At 48.8% G+C, this 15,354-nt stretch overlaps 1 protein-coding gene across 1 annotated transcript in view; it reads right to left on the reverse strand.

Annotated features, from left to right (window-relative positions):
• Positions 1 to 15,354, reverse strand: part of SKAP1 (src kinase associated phosphoprotein 1) — a 158,756-nt gene that overhangs the window by 114,834 nt on the left and 28,568 nt on the right. The window contains exon 4 of the mRNA XM_059830560.1: positions 12,491 to 12,607. Within this exon, the coding sequence (XP_059686543.1) occupies positions 12,491 to 12,607 (117 nt within the window). The remainder of the gene's footprint in view (positions 1 to 12,490; positions 12,608 to 15,354) is intronic.

Here is a 15,354-nt window from a genome sequence, read left to right on the forward strand (position 1 = left end):
AAACCACTCGCCTTTCCTTCTAATCATAGCAGAGGACTAAAAATATGGAGAGGGCAATAATCAAAGGTAGCACCAAAGTTTAAAAATACGATACCAAGGTGAAGCTGAAAAATGCTCTGGCAAATCTAATGTCACACTCAAAAAACAACAGATTAAAAAAGAAATTCAGAAAGGGACTAAATTACTTTATGAGCACCTAGGCTATAATTGCCTTCTTAGCAACAAGCAACCTTTGGGTTTGTAAAGAACAAATGACCTTAGGCACATACGGTCAGCCTTTCTGATCAAGCTACAAAATTAGCAGACAAAGGGTAATGTGGAAGATGCAATATATCTAGAGACTTTACTGAGCGTTTGATGTGGTGCCACAGCAAATCTCACTGAAAAAATTAATTTACCTCAGCTCGGATAGAAGCAATCGTCACAGACTGAAAATTGGCCCAAGGGCCACAGACAAAAGCTGGTGATAAATGGCTTTCTGTCACGTGGGGGAGAAGCGTCTGTGTTGGGGTACTGCAGGGTATTAGTCCCCGTTTTATCTAAGGCAAGTAAACAGTCCATTAATTCAATGAGCAGGAAGATACTAAATTAGGTGGTAATGCAAATATCAAGTGAAAGCAGAGGAAATAATAGTAGGGGACACAGAGAGGTTAGGAATATGGATAGAATAATAAAATTAGATTCATCCCACTAAAGAATAAACTAAGGTAACAAAAAAAGTAACCCAGAGCACATCCAGCACCAGGGAACGTTACAGAGTAAAAGGGGAGAAAATAAGAATTTGCAATGTCACTGAGGATCTCAAAAATAAATCGGTTGCATGGTGCACGGGGTGAGGGACCTCTGCCACTGAGAGGAGGGGAGTCAGGATAACAGTAGGCTTCTTCCAGCAATGATGCACCATCAGCACAGGCTAAACCCCAACACTGGATCTGGCCCGAAATCTTGGCAACTCACACCTAATACACTGACCACACAACGGGCGTGCACAGGAACGGGATGGAAACCATTTCCCTGCAAGGTCAGGGAATCTCTGAACTCATCCCGCAGTCCACAGCTCCCTGGAATAATCAGGTCTGCTTTGAAGCATAAGGATATGAATGAAGTTTAAGGAAGCAGAAATCAGGGTAGACTGGAAAGGCCCACTAAGCCAAAGACCTCTCCTGCAGATGCCCACGGCCTTTGGGGGACAGCAGAGTTCTGTCTTTTTAGGTAACTAGAAGTGGGGAAAGCAGAGATACAAGTTATGGAGGGTGGAGAGCACCACCCCATATATATTTTCAAAGATTGACACCAACTGCCTGCCTGCTCCAAATCTTCAAGGAAAGTTCATCCCTATCATGCATGTCCTCCCCAAACACCTCATGCATCAGGTGTTTATCAGGAAAGGCAGAGCGCTTACAGGATCTGGAAGGAGTTCAGAGAGTACAGGGAGCTTCACTCCACTAAATTTTGTCCTCCCTTGGGTTTTGTGACTTCTTCGCCCACTGCTAGCACAGCCCCTCCTAGGCACCTCTTTTGGCAGGCTCTCGGTGCCCTCAACGCAAGACCGTCCCAGCACTGAGTGCCTTTGCCCCAGATACCATCAGTTTAAAGCTAAAATAAACTTCCGATTTCTTCCCCCAAATTCTGTAATTTTTGTTAATGCTTTGATCCTCTGCAGAGCGATGCCAGACCATTTTCATGGCCAAGTCTCATTACTAAATGCAAAATAGTTCTTTGGCCAGAGAACCTGAACGAGGTGTTTGGGGCTTCAAGGCATTAAGACACGATTGCCACCTACACCCCAGGCTCCTTACTGGACCTGGGTCAAGCCACTCGCACCCCACATCGGCCCCAGCTCAATGAGAATGATTTCCTCCACTCCAGTGGATGAATCTTACTGTAAAACCAGGCTAATGCTCTCCTCCTGCTACTCTTTGACGTGCCTAATAAGCTCTTTGGGTTTGTCCAGGCAAGACAGTCACGGCTTCTTTCTGCAAAGGCTACCCAAGTGCCAGCAGCATCTTTGCACTGCTTCATGCTAGGAAGGTGCCATCGCGAGGGCAACTCGGTTAAAAACTGCAGCTGCAGAGAGACGGCCCTGGCTGATGGGATGTTTCAAGGAATTGATCTATCTGCCAGAGTGTTTGTTCAAGCACAGGGTGAGGGTGGATAGAGAACAGCAGCAATTCACCAATTTCAAACAGCAGCTCCCACTTTAACCTATGAGTGCAGGAAAAAAAATAGGGGTGAAGCTTTGTAACCAAATAAAGAGAGCTGTGAGCTCAATAACAGGCATTATCCTATGGCAAAGATTTTGTTATTGTTGAGTACTGATTCCTTTATCTCTCGGAGACAATCAACCTTCAGCCAGAGGAGTCTAACCTTAAAACCCCATAACTCAATTCTACATAGTGTTAAAGTTTGGGGGGATATTTGTCAGTGCTGGAGCTGATACAATCAGTCTGGAGGACCCTAGAACAAAGAGCAGTGGGTGAAGAGCGTGTCACCTCCGCACACATTCGTTTCCTTGATGAACAAGGAGCTATTAGTTGGCGAGAAAGCATTATCAGGGTGAAGGATGATGCCGATTGTTTCGGCTGCTCTTCCCGTGACACTGGATTAGAAGAAGAAGTCCCAGCGTTTGCTCAGCGCCCCACCGGCTCTGCCCCCGCCGCACACAGGTACGCGTCCGCACGCTCCCAGCCACCCTTCAACACCAAAACCAAAAATCAATCTGGACACCCAGTCTCTTTCAACTGCCACATCTCTCCGAGGGTTAAACAATAAAAGTTTAACTTGTTTTAAGAAGTAGTTCATCACTGTAGAGCCTTAAACAAAGCTACTCTTTAAAATACACATGTACAGACTCACACAAAATGCCTTCTTGCAAAACGACAATGACAGAACATCCAACGTAGCCTCTTTGCTTGAGTAAACCCACCGGCAGGTACAACAGCTCTAGGGAGAAGCTTGCTGAATCAAGTTATACTTGACTCCTTATATTTAAAGGAGAGGAAAAAAAAAAAGGCCTTTTCTTCCCTCCAGTTGTCCTTTAACGCATTTCACTTTAGGATTTATTATAACCAGTCTTTAAATTAAATTCTTCAGGACAATGGCTTTATTTTTGCACGTAGTGATTTTCAGCAATACATAACCTGAGTAATAATTTAATGTATTCCCTGTGGCTCACACTGAACCACACGTTTAAGCACATGCTTAAGCCAGAATGAAGTCAGTAATAGTTTAGCATGTGTTAACGTATATATAGCAGGGGCTTTTATTGCTGTCCAGACCATTTCTCTCAGCTGGGAATTTTGTATTTTGGGACTTGGTAGTGTTTCAAGATTGATCCTGCAAGCTAGGGGTACAATCATCATTATTCCCACCAGCAGTTCCACCCAGGTGAGCAGACAATACTCTGACCGTGTCTGTGGGATGAGGCTGTCTTTATTCGGAACGTATCTTGCTTCTCCCCCAAGGAAGAAGGGTACCAGGAGTGCAGGGAAAGCACGTGTTTTGTTTGCCTTTTTGTCCTCGAGTTGTCACGCAAACGTGTCCCACAGAGCAATGAAGAGAAGTTTACCCTGGTTTCAGACAAGTCATCTTGTGATTCGAGCAGAACAAGAGCCTTCTTCACCTCCTCTGCTAATGACCTCAGTACACTCGAAATTCTAATACGAAAAAAACCAAAACCCAAATCTTTGCAATAACCCCAATACATTTCAAGTGCATAATCTAGAGCATCTCTTACCCTTGTTCCTGCTGAAGTACGCACGCAGAACCCACCAAATATTTTATCTTACTATTCACCTATTTCATGAAAGAACATCAAGTCAAGATTTGCTGTAACCCCATCCCTACCGGTGCCAAGCACGCTCAACCCCTGGCACTTCTGCAAGGGCGAAACACCATTTCCCAAGTCACGGCGAGGTCCTGGGTGCCAGCCGGGGGCTCCGGGCATCCCGAGGCTCCTTCTGCATGGCCGCAGGCCCCCGACTGGCTGATCCAAAACCGGCACCTGCCCAACCACCGCACCTCAGCAGCGTACCCTCCGAGCATCCCTCCTGCAGAGAAAACCCTGGGCAGGTCAGTAATGAGAGACTGTATTGCCAGTTAATTTAGGGAAAGTGGGCTCACTTCCTTTTAAAAAAGGGCAGAAGAGACACTGTAATGAAGTTCCACCCCGACACTTTGTTAACTTACATTTCCTGCATATTGATCCCTCTGCTGGGGAGAATATAGAGACACAAAGCGTTGACGCCTTGGATTTACATACTCATGAATAAAAAGGCCTTTAGGAGGCGGGTGCATAAGTTATCCCGGCCCCCCCACGCAACGGTAACTGGCGCATTGATAATTCACGTGCGTGTGACACGAGGAACATGCAATTCGCCACGAGAGGAAGCTCCATCCCGGCTCCTGACAGCTGCCACACCACCCGGGACCACGCACCCGACAGCATCGGCTCAAAGGCGCCCGCGCACCGAGCCCCTTGCTCCCGCTGAAATAATCTACGGGTTGAGGGCATCCTCCACTGCAATTAATTTTGAGCTGCGATCATAAGCCAACGCTCCCTGTTTTCACGCAAGCTCACTGTTGTTAAGCTGCTTACTAAAAAAAAAAACAAAAAACCCAAGTAACACCTTGTCGTTAAAGACTGTCCTCTAGGTACGGAAAATAAATCTATTCATCTGATCCTGCACTTATAAAGCAATACAGAGAAACTTTAATTATGCTTTCTCCCTGTCGGCAAACAGCAAAGGCAGCAGGATTTTTGCTTTAGAAAAGCCGCATTAATAAGTTATCGGCATTTCACTGACTTCTAAGCGATTTGAATGAGAACTCCTGTCTGAGGCCCCACAGACCCACTGAACTGCGGAGATTTTACACCACATGTTTCATAACAGTTTTGTTTTTCTTAAGAGGAATTACTTGAGGATCTCAGCTTAAAAAACAAACAAACATCCCAGCGGCTGGGCAGAAACCCCCTTCCAAACCACAAACGGAGGCATGCAACACCCAAAGACCGAATCACAAACACATTATTTCGTGTAAAAGCAACTCATGCTTTTAGAGCCAGCGCTTGAACCCTGAGGTTGACAATCCTCAATTGCAAATAACCACCATGAAATTACATCCCATTTAGATGTGGGAGCTTAAGGGATAGGCTGGACCAAAACATTTTGGGGCCTGATCTGGTTTGTGTCAGGATTTCATCCCAAAAAAGCGCTGAGGACCCACCAGACAGGACGCTCCTAGGAGAGGCAGGCTGCCAGCCCCACACGGGGCTGAGCATCAGCAGGGACTCGCCCTCCCGTCCTCCCGTCGGTCAGCGCCGATGTGTTATGTTTCAACACTTTATAAAGAAGAACCGCTTTTATGGGGTGCCGGGGAAGATAAGGGGGGAGATTAGACAAGACAGAAGGCACTTGCAGTTGCCCGCTCTTCCACAGACAACCTTAGCACGCGAACAACCTCTCAGACCAACTTCCAAACATCCCCGCTTGAAGAAAAACGACTTTGAGCTCAAAACAGGCACCCACAAAACGGCGGGCTCATGCGGCTGCCCTCGGGACCAGCATCTGAGCTCGACATGCCCGGCTGATGGAAGCTGCGGCCCCAAATCAGAGAGGATTTCTGCAGCAATTACTTGTGCTACAATTTGCTGCAGCTGTAAAATCCCAAACGAGAAGATGAAGCCACTTTGAGTTGGAGGGGTTTTTTTCTGTTTGTGTGTTTCAAATGAAAGCTGAAAATCTTGGTAGCGTTACTCTCACCGCTGCTTGTTCTCTACAAAGGTCTGAGCTCTCCTATATAATTTATGCATCTATTTCTGGCAGCCTGCAAGCCACCCACCCTCCTCCTCTCCACCCCGAACAAATAATCCTTAATATAGAGGTGAAGCAAGTTGCTCTGTATAAAATATAGCCAAACCTTTTGACCAGCCAGAGTACCGTTCCAGGAACTTATTTGCACAATGCCAGAGACATTATCACACCGGGCCTGAAAGCACTAATGTTATGGTGCATTTCCATTCAGAAAACGATAAATCAAAGAACATGAGCTCTGTAGCTTTAAGGGAGTCTGATTTCTTTACAAACTGTCATGCAGCCTAAGTAGGTATTTTTTAGAAAACATCTTGTTTTCTTACACACGGATTTGTGCCTGTTCTCTTCCCCTTGGCAAAACTCACACCGAACCGGTCAAACCTGCTCCCAGTCACGGTAGGGAATGAGGAGAAATAACCGATCCGTGGTTTAACCTCTCGTCCCCGGGCTCGTTCGGACGATGCCCGAGATCAGAAAGGAAACAAGCCAGGAGGAGCCTTCAGCAGCAATCGCGCTCGTCACAGATCTGTTCCCCAAACGTTTCCTAAGCTGTTTCATAAAGCCTAAAAGTACATCAACAGCAAGTTTATAATAACCCGGTCAAAAGCAACAAAAGACATTTCTGGACATCAGGGAGGCAGAGATAATTGCTCCTAATGGTATTTGAAAAGAAAAATGTAAAGCTTTCAACTCGAGCCTAAGAGGCATCTCCACTCATCTGCGGGCATTCCGGGTTTGATCTACGCAGACTATCGAACTTGCAGATACTCAGCAGTTCTGAAACAGGTTCTTAGTCTGCGTTTTATTTCACACACTTTCTTCTTACACCTGAAATTCAGCAGCGTTTGGGCAAGCGGCTGCTTCGGGCCACAGCGCGGGCCGAGAGCCCCAGGCCACGCTACCCCCCTGCATCGCCCACCTAGCGCCTCGCCACCCCCTTTATCCCAGCGCAGCGGACATCAGGCTGTCGTCGGGGAAGAAAACCACAATTTCCACTTTTGGTTTGGAAAAGCGGAGATCCGCCGTTACTCCGACACCGGGGCTTCGTTCAAGCCCACATGGAACTGGCAAAGCTCCCGCGGGGGGAAGCAGAAATTCGCAGAAACACCCGTTTTGGAGGTTGGGGGTTTGGCTGGGTTTGGGTTGGGGTTTTGTTTGGGTTTTTTTAAATAAGAGTAAGAAGAAAAAGCAAAAGGCGCCCACGCGCGTGTCCAGGCGCGCGGCCCCGCGGGAGCGGCGCCGTCCTGCGCCACACGGGGGCGCTGCAGAACTCCGCTGCCGCCGCCGCGCCCCGCCCGCCCCCCCCCGCGGGGCACTGCGCGCCCCCGGCCCCCCCCGGCCCCCCCCCGCCCCCCCCGCACCCTCCCCCCTGGCCACCCACCGGCGCCCCCACCCGCACAGCACAGCGCCCACCCTGCCCACGCGCTTCACCCCCTCCTGCACCACGCGCTCTGCGTGCCCGCACTGCGCAACGCGCCTATCCGCACGCCCGGTGCGCACCCACCCGCACCCTGTACGATGCACCCTGAGCACCCACCTGCGCGCCCACCTTTGCCCGAGCAAGGCTGCGCACCCAGCTGCACCCCACGCACCCACCTGCGCGCCCACCCTTGCCCGAGCAAGGCTGCGCACCCACCTGCACCCTGAGCACCCACCTGCGCGCCCACCTTTGCCCAAGCAAGGCTGCGCACCCACCTGCACCCTGCGCACCCACCTGCACACCCACCCTTGCCAGAGCAAGGCTGCGCACCCACCTGCACCCTGTGCACCCACCTGCACCCTGAGCACCCACCTGCACACCCACCCTTGCCTGAGCAAGGCTGCGCACCCACCTGCACCCTGAGCACCCACCTGCGCGCCCACCTTTGCCCAAGCAAGGCTGCGCACCCACCTGCACCCTGCGCACCCACCTGCACACCCACCCTTGCCTGAGCAAGGCTGTGCACCCACCTGCACCCTGCGCACCCACCTGCACACCCACCCTTGCCTGAGCAAGGCTGTGCACCCACCTGCACCCTGAGCACCCACCTGCACACCCACCCTTGCCTGAGCAAGGCTGCGCACCCACCTGCACCCTGTGCACCCACCTGCACACCCACCTTTGCCCGAGCAAAGCTGCGCACCCACCTGCACCCCGCGCACCCACCTGCACGCCCACCCTTGCCCGAGCAAGGCTGCGCACCCACCTGCACCCTGAGCACCCACCTGCGCACTCACCCTTGCCAGAGCAAGGCTGCGCACCCACCTGCACCCCGCGCACCCACCTGCGCGCCCACTCTTGCCCGAGCAAGGCTGCACACCCACCTGCACCCTGTGCACCCACCTGCACACCCACCCTTGCCCGAGCAAGGCTGCGCACCCACCCGCATCCCCAGCTCCTCCAGGTGCCACTGAAAACACTCCTGCAGGCTGGATTTTTAATTCCATATTTAGGAAGTGATTCCTTAGAGTTTAGAAGTGTGTAAGAAGCGCAGGGAAAATAAAAGCAGAAGCTGTAGCTGTAGATGCAAGGACTACCTAAAAGCAGGGAAGCGCGTGTCGTTCGGAACACTACACCCTTCAGGGAGAAAGGATTCGGTGCTCCAAAACACCCCCAGAGGGAACGCAGGACCCCCAGAAAGAGAGGAGCACAGCCACTCCCGTGCAGGGGCTGGCTGGCGGCTGCCACGGGCCATGCAAGGAACCTCTGAAAGAAGTTTACAGACTTCTCCCCCCGATTTGCAAGCTGGCTCACCAGCGTCTTGTTTCTGAAGAGTTACGTACAGAACTCACTTTGGTATTTTATTGTTTCGCTACCCATTTCTATGGACTAGAAGGCCAAACACGAGCAAATGGGGCTTCTCCGGGACGCAATTGGGTTCAAGAAGCACCTGGAGATGGTTTAAAGACGTGCCACCTCTTTACAGTTTCTAACCCCCTCAAAACCTTTAGCATCACGTTGCATTTGTATCTGTGTCCCCCCTCCCGTCCCCATGCCACTGGGGCACAGTGAAGCACCCTCATCTACCACCCTCCACACCTTTTAAGATAAAAGCCATCTTCAGCACATTTTTATGAAGCAAAGGGAATTTTTGCTAAAGGATTGGATTTTCAGACACTCGGGATGTACTTACTTTAAAAAAAAACACCACACAGGACTGAATGAGCTGTAAGTATGTTTGGCCCAAGTTCTCTACTGACATGATGGAAAAATCCTGGAAGTCAGAGGCGAGTTTTCTTACCCCGGAGACCGTGCCTAACAGAACCCGTAAAGTACATTCCTGTCACTGTGAGTTATGCTCCCTTCCACATGCTAACGGATACCTGCGTTATATAAAAGAAAATATATTGTCGCTTATGTTGTTGTGACACGGCAGTAGAGCCGATAGGCAGGCGCGGGGGCAGAAGCCGCAGTGGCCCTCACTCCCTCAGCTCCGTGTGATCTCGCCGTGACACCGAGTGAATCATTTGGATCCTGGCTCAGCATCCCTCCAGCAAGAGATCCGATGCTCTGCAATGACCGCAGAAGCACCACTAAGGAGCCACGGGGAAAGCCCAACTGATAAAGCAATATCGAGAAGTGCTAGATATTAGAGATGCGCAACTCCTGCCCCTCAGGACGCTGTGGTATCTACCTTCAGTAACACCAAGTGAACAAACACCAGCAAATTAAGTGATCTACCAGTTTAAAAGACAAAACATTTTTGAAAAGTCTTCAAGTGGTCTCAGCGGAGTACATTACATGGGAAGTGTCTCCTAAGAAATACTTATCATTATAACAGTACTTAGCACTTCCACAGTGCTTCCCAGCCTCCCAGCACTGTACAAACATTAGCTTCTTAATCACTCATTAAGGACGATCCCATAGAGCTGGGCCATGCCTCATTGAGTAAAGTCATCCCCAACTCGCTCGGTCCCTCTTGCTCCCTCCAGAGACAACTTTGAAGGTTCTCCGATTCCCACGAGAAGTTCAGAGCAAGCAAGGAGAAGTCTGTTCAAAACGAAGAGGGGTGACATTCCCCCGCCTCCAAACTCCCCCATTTTTCATAGCAAGGAGAGGCAGAAGTGAGCATCATCCCAGCCAGAGCCCCGCTTCCATTAAAACCTTGAATTAATAAAGTTGGGAAATTCAGGAAGGCGGGAGAGAGCAGCCTTTAACAGTGCTGTGGGCTTGCACCTAAGGACATAACCTCTTGCTGTTGCGAAACAGGGCTAAGAAGGGATGGCAAAAAGCCACAGGAATGGTAAGTATGTTCCTACAACCGGCCGATTTATTCTTGTGGCCACAGCTGGACGGATTACTCCCTGCATCAGCCACCTGTGCGGCCCGAGAGGAGCAGCTCTCGGTCATCATCTATATGACAGCAGCACCCCGAGGGTCCGTGGTGGCCCAGGCTCTGGACTAGCACCCAGGAGCAGGGTGCCTGCTCCAGGGACCTTGCTGGCTAAACGGAAAAGAGAGTGCGGAAGCAAAGAGGGGCACAGTGAAAGTGAAGCGTGCCCACTCGGAGAAGCCAAGGCAAACTTTGGTCATGACGAAAATCAGTTCGTGCCATCTTAGAACTTTCTACTTTTCCCACAAGGATGTTCTAATTCAGAAGTCAAGACTGTTTGACACACCCTTTAGCTTAATCCACTTCTCGGAAGTAACGATTTAAACTCTCAGGTGACTGACTTCATTAAAAAAAAATAAATCATTGTGTCTTCCCCTTCTATCGTGAAAAAAGTAAGCAAAGAAAGCAAGCAAACAAAAAGAAAAAATCCCCCAAGTAAACAAAAAAATCTGATAGCAAGTCATCACAGAAATTCAAAAACCCAGAGGAAATCACAACCCTGATCCATATCCATCCCGCTGGCAGACACCTAGAGAAATTAATTCTGATGATGCCCCTACAAACCGTGGCAGGGCAAAGAAAAGGTTCCAAAATCCTGTGTTCAGCCTTTTCTCCCTTTAATATTACTGTTTCAGACTACCAACAGCCTGCATCCAGCCAGCCAAAACTGCTCAACTTTCATCCAGAACGAACACGTGCGCAGTCAAGCCCGTGATTTGCTGTTATTCAGCACTTTTACCAGTTTCCAAGAACTAACACCTCATTTTAATGTAACTGCTCTCGATGCCAGCTTTTTTCCCTCCTTTTTGTAGTATGTCATTTTTCTGTGTTATCAATCTCCTCGCCATTCACCCATTTGGGCATCCTTCCATTGAGCCTGGCATTTCATCTGTGTCTGAAAACTTCCAGTGGTGCCAAGTGTTTGCATACCTTGCAAATGTTATGTCAAACTCTGCCCCTTAGAGCTGCCAAAAACCACCACTCAAAGTTAGCAAAGCAAATACCTCCTTAGACAAGCTTAATAAACACGCCAGGAGAAACCCTAGACTTCATAAAGACGTTGCTCGCCTGACGAGGCCAAGCTTGAGGTCTTCAGCACCCTTTCATGTCCCATTTAGGCCAACATCCATTATCCTTGTCACACGTTCTCCATCCACGCTCTGCGTAAGTGCATCATATCTGAGCACACAGATTATTTAAAACAACCAATCCCAAACTCCACACCTCTTTTCATGCCGCGATTACTGGCTAACTATCAGACCAACCTTGTCTCTAATCAGTCTAAACGAAGACGTTTATTTTATGGCATAAATCAACACATACAGCAGATATGCCTAGCGTTTGCACTGCGCGAAGAAGCTAACTGTGGTGCCCATCAGCTCTTATGGCCTCGTCCCAAATAAATCCTCATTTCTTTGTATTCTTGACTGATGACTACTGATTCCCCACAAGAGTGGGAGTAGACATGAAAGAGTACCTTGAGCACAGAGAGGTGGAGAAGAGGACGGTCCGAAGCAGAAAAAATGAAAGAGGAAGGATGGGGGGGGCGGGTAAGAAAGCATGGGGGAAAAGCGCAAGGGAAATGAAAGAGGAGGAGGAAACAAGATCTGTGGGAAGTGGGAGATTGAGAATCTGAGACCAAAGCAGTAAAGCCTTCACGAAGGCCCAGAGATAACCCCTGAGAAGATCAGAACAATCTCAGCTCTATAGGCTTCAATTTCAATAGCATATCGCAAATCCATCACTCCTAAACCGCCACTCACAAGCAGACGTGAGCATCGCAGCAACTCTTTGCCCAGAAATCTCCCATCTGACATATAATGCTTTGGAAGGCGCCCATGGCCTCGGATGCCAGCTCCCATCACACCGCTCGGCTGGGAGCCCCAAATTCCCAAGCACTAGAAGGTCCCACAAAAGGCTTTCCGAAGCAAAGCACTTTAAAGAGGCCTAATTTTCAAAGTGTGGCGGGAGGCAAGGTTTGAGAAGACACAGACCCTTTAAAGTGTGAGGTTGAGCACCCAAGAAGAAACGCACCCAAAAGTCGCATGTTAACTTTGGGAAACGCTAGCCACCAGGTTAAATTCTGCTCTTTTCCACCACTGTTGTCAACCCAAAGCAGAACAACCAACTCCAGTTTGCACCAAGATAATCAAGAAATACATTTAACTTAGCAATACTAAATTCGGAATCGCCGTAACATTTTATGGTCATTGATAAAACAGGTACCAGTTAACAAACAACAAAAATAAACCCCAAAACACCTCCAACATTATGAGATGGATGAATGACAAGGAATTAATACTAGATTCCACTTACCTTTCCATCTTCTTCACTCAAGGACTTCAAAAAACATCAGTGACTTACCATCATCCTGGAAGTCTGATGGAAGTGAAGCATCAGATGTCATGGAAGGGGCCAAACTCCAGCTCTGATTTTCATCAGAACTGTCTTGTCCAAAGCCAGCATCGTGTTGATCCTCTCCTAGAAAGAGAAGGAGACCCTGATTTTAGTGAAAAGGACTCATTTCTAAATCCAAACCTTATTGCCTACACCATGAGACGTGTTTCCTCCTGCTTCCCACCTTCCACTGAAGTTCTCTACAGAATCCAAAACCACTTTTCTGGGTTTAAGGCCAGATTGATCATTTAGGGCCAAGGTGGCATATTCTTCCTGCAAGAACACTCATGCTGGATACATACAAGACTTCACACCTGGAGGGCGTACAAGGTGGAGGCTGGAAATACCAGTCTTGGGGCCAAACTACCGGAGTTCTGTCCAATTCCTTGCTCTCAGTACATGACCTCTGCGTAAATCATCCATCTGTGAAAAGAAGGATTATACTACCTGCTTCACTAGAATGAAGAATCTTCCTGAATTGTAGGAAAAAGCTTTGAGATCCTTAATCGAAGGGCGGTAGGGAAAAAAAGACTGACTCCCTATGACAGGCAGTCACGTACGAATTAACAAAGCAGTGTGTCTGTGTGTGGAGGCAGGAGCTATTGCCTCCCCATACTTGATGCTGCATTGGGGTTTTCTGTAAGCAGACATTTTCCTAGGGAATTTGCTACTGATAACTGGATTTTAGGCAGAAGGCACTTAGATACTACAGTGACAGATGTTAATATCAAACTTTAATATAAGTGGAGTGCAGCTAGCCTACCTGTAGAAGAAAATACTACTCAACCCAAACAAAGGAAAAAAGTGGTCTTTCAAGCTTTTGCCTCACATTTCCTGAATACACACACCCCAGACTGCTGATAACAGAGGTAAAGACAGCTGCTTACTCATTCAACACACAACAAACAGCAAGAAAGGTGAGTTTTCAGCTGATGTTAATTGTGTTCAAACACTAAAAACAAGTTTTATCTCAGCAAACAAAGGAACTGTGCTCCACAGTTTAAATCAAGCACTGATGAAAGGGTACCAAGGCCTGGAACGGAGGGTTGTAACACTGGAGATCCCATTAAGTCTCCAGCTGCAGAAAGACATGACACAGTAGTTGGATGTTTTATTTTCAGCATCCCAGGTTGCAGCCTTCCCTTGCTTGCTCTGAGCATGAAGCTCTCGGAGACCCCAAGCTCCTGCATTCAAGGGCACATTGTCAAGAAAACTCCAGTTCTTCACCAAAAGAACAACCTGGCTGTGAAGAACGTAACGCACACAAGATTGTCCTCCCACAGATCAGTTCCTTAAAAAACAAATCACACTGGATGCCAGACACCGTGATAGTCTTGCTGATATTATAAGCTCAAAGGTCTTGAGAATCTGGTTGAAGATTTCACTTTGAGATTTACCAAAGGTCGGGGGGGGGGCAATGCCAGAACAGAGGGGTCCCTGGCAGTCCACCCTTTAAGCCATTACAACTTTCCTAACAGGGGAAAAGACCAAGAAGTAGCACATTGCAATCAAATCTTTTCCCAGCTCTATGCTCACTGGCTTCCAGCAGCCATCCCAGCACGCAGTGCGGAACATCAGATTCCGGAGGAAAAGGAAATTCAGACAATAACTTTTCTCCTTTTGGGAGATGCATCATTCAGCACCTGCGTTACTAATCTCTCATGCCAAGAAGAAAGCTCCAGGTCCCTGGCCCAAAAGGGCAAGCTCCGATCCCTCCTGCGGGATCAGACATCGGCAGAGGTGGTACTGCAGTCGTCTTCCATCCACGGACTACTTCTAAGTCACAAAGAGCAAGTGAAGCACATTCCTCTAATGCTACAACAAACTGAAATTCATGCACGCACCTCCATGAGGGAAAAAGAAAACCCAATTAGGGGTTAAAAAGCAGAGACTGAAACCCTCCACTCCACTGGCCAGACTCTGGGAAGCGGAGCGCATCCACGAGCACACCACTGACCGCCTGACCTTGGAGAAGTCATTTCAGTGCTTTGCTCAGTTGTGTGTGACAAGGGGCTGTTTCTTCCCTGTTTTACTGCAGCACTTTGAGATCCTCAAATAAAAAGGCTCTAAAAAGCCTATATAAAAAGCTGCTACCAAATAGCAACAGCTCAGCGGCGTAGGAAAACACAGCGTTCATTCTAATGAGGAGCGTTCCTCAGCGCCGTGCGGCAGCGCTGTGGGCTCGACTATCTGCAGCAATGTGAAGATGCCAGAATCGTAAGACAGCTTCCAAAAGCCCGTTCAGCCCCTTAAAAAGAACATTTTCTTCCAACCAAAGTGCACCGTATTAAACGCGGCTTTTCGAACAAGCACCGAGGTAACAGGTGGTCCCCTATAACGAGATACAGGTGCAGGATTATTGCGATAACGAGCAAACTGTTCCTGGTTTCCGACTAGCAGGAGGCAGCGCGGCACGGTGCAGCCGCCGCGCCGGGGAGGCACGGCTCACGCGTCGGTGCGTGGCTGCAGTAAACCGTTTGGAACAAGAACAAGGGCCCAATCGGGGAAGTTGCTTGCAAGAATAAGACACTGGCTTTATAAGTCACTTTAACGGCCGGAGAAGCTGGTACGCGCATCAACCACGGGGGAAGAATCAAGCCCCAGGTCCTTCTTTTGGCAGAATAATTCCCAAACATGAAATACCATACGGGAAGGTTGTCACCACAAACGTGCTCTTTCTCGCTGCCCCCACGCAGGAGTGGAAACTGGGGTTTCACGTGTTCACGCAAGCTACAGTAACCCACTCAAATATACCCAGGCTGCAGCATGTACATGCACGCCAAGCGCAGCGGGACTCCAAATTGCATGAGCTGCTGCAACACAAATCAATA

This window comes from Gavia stellata, chromosome 28, assembly GCF_030936135.1.
Source record: "Gavia stellata isolate bGavSte3 chromosome 28, bGavSte3.hap2, whole genome shotgun sequence".
Taxonomy (NCBI): Eukaryota; Metazoa; Chordata; class Aves; order Gaviiformes; family Gaviidae; genus Gavia; species Gavia stellata.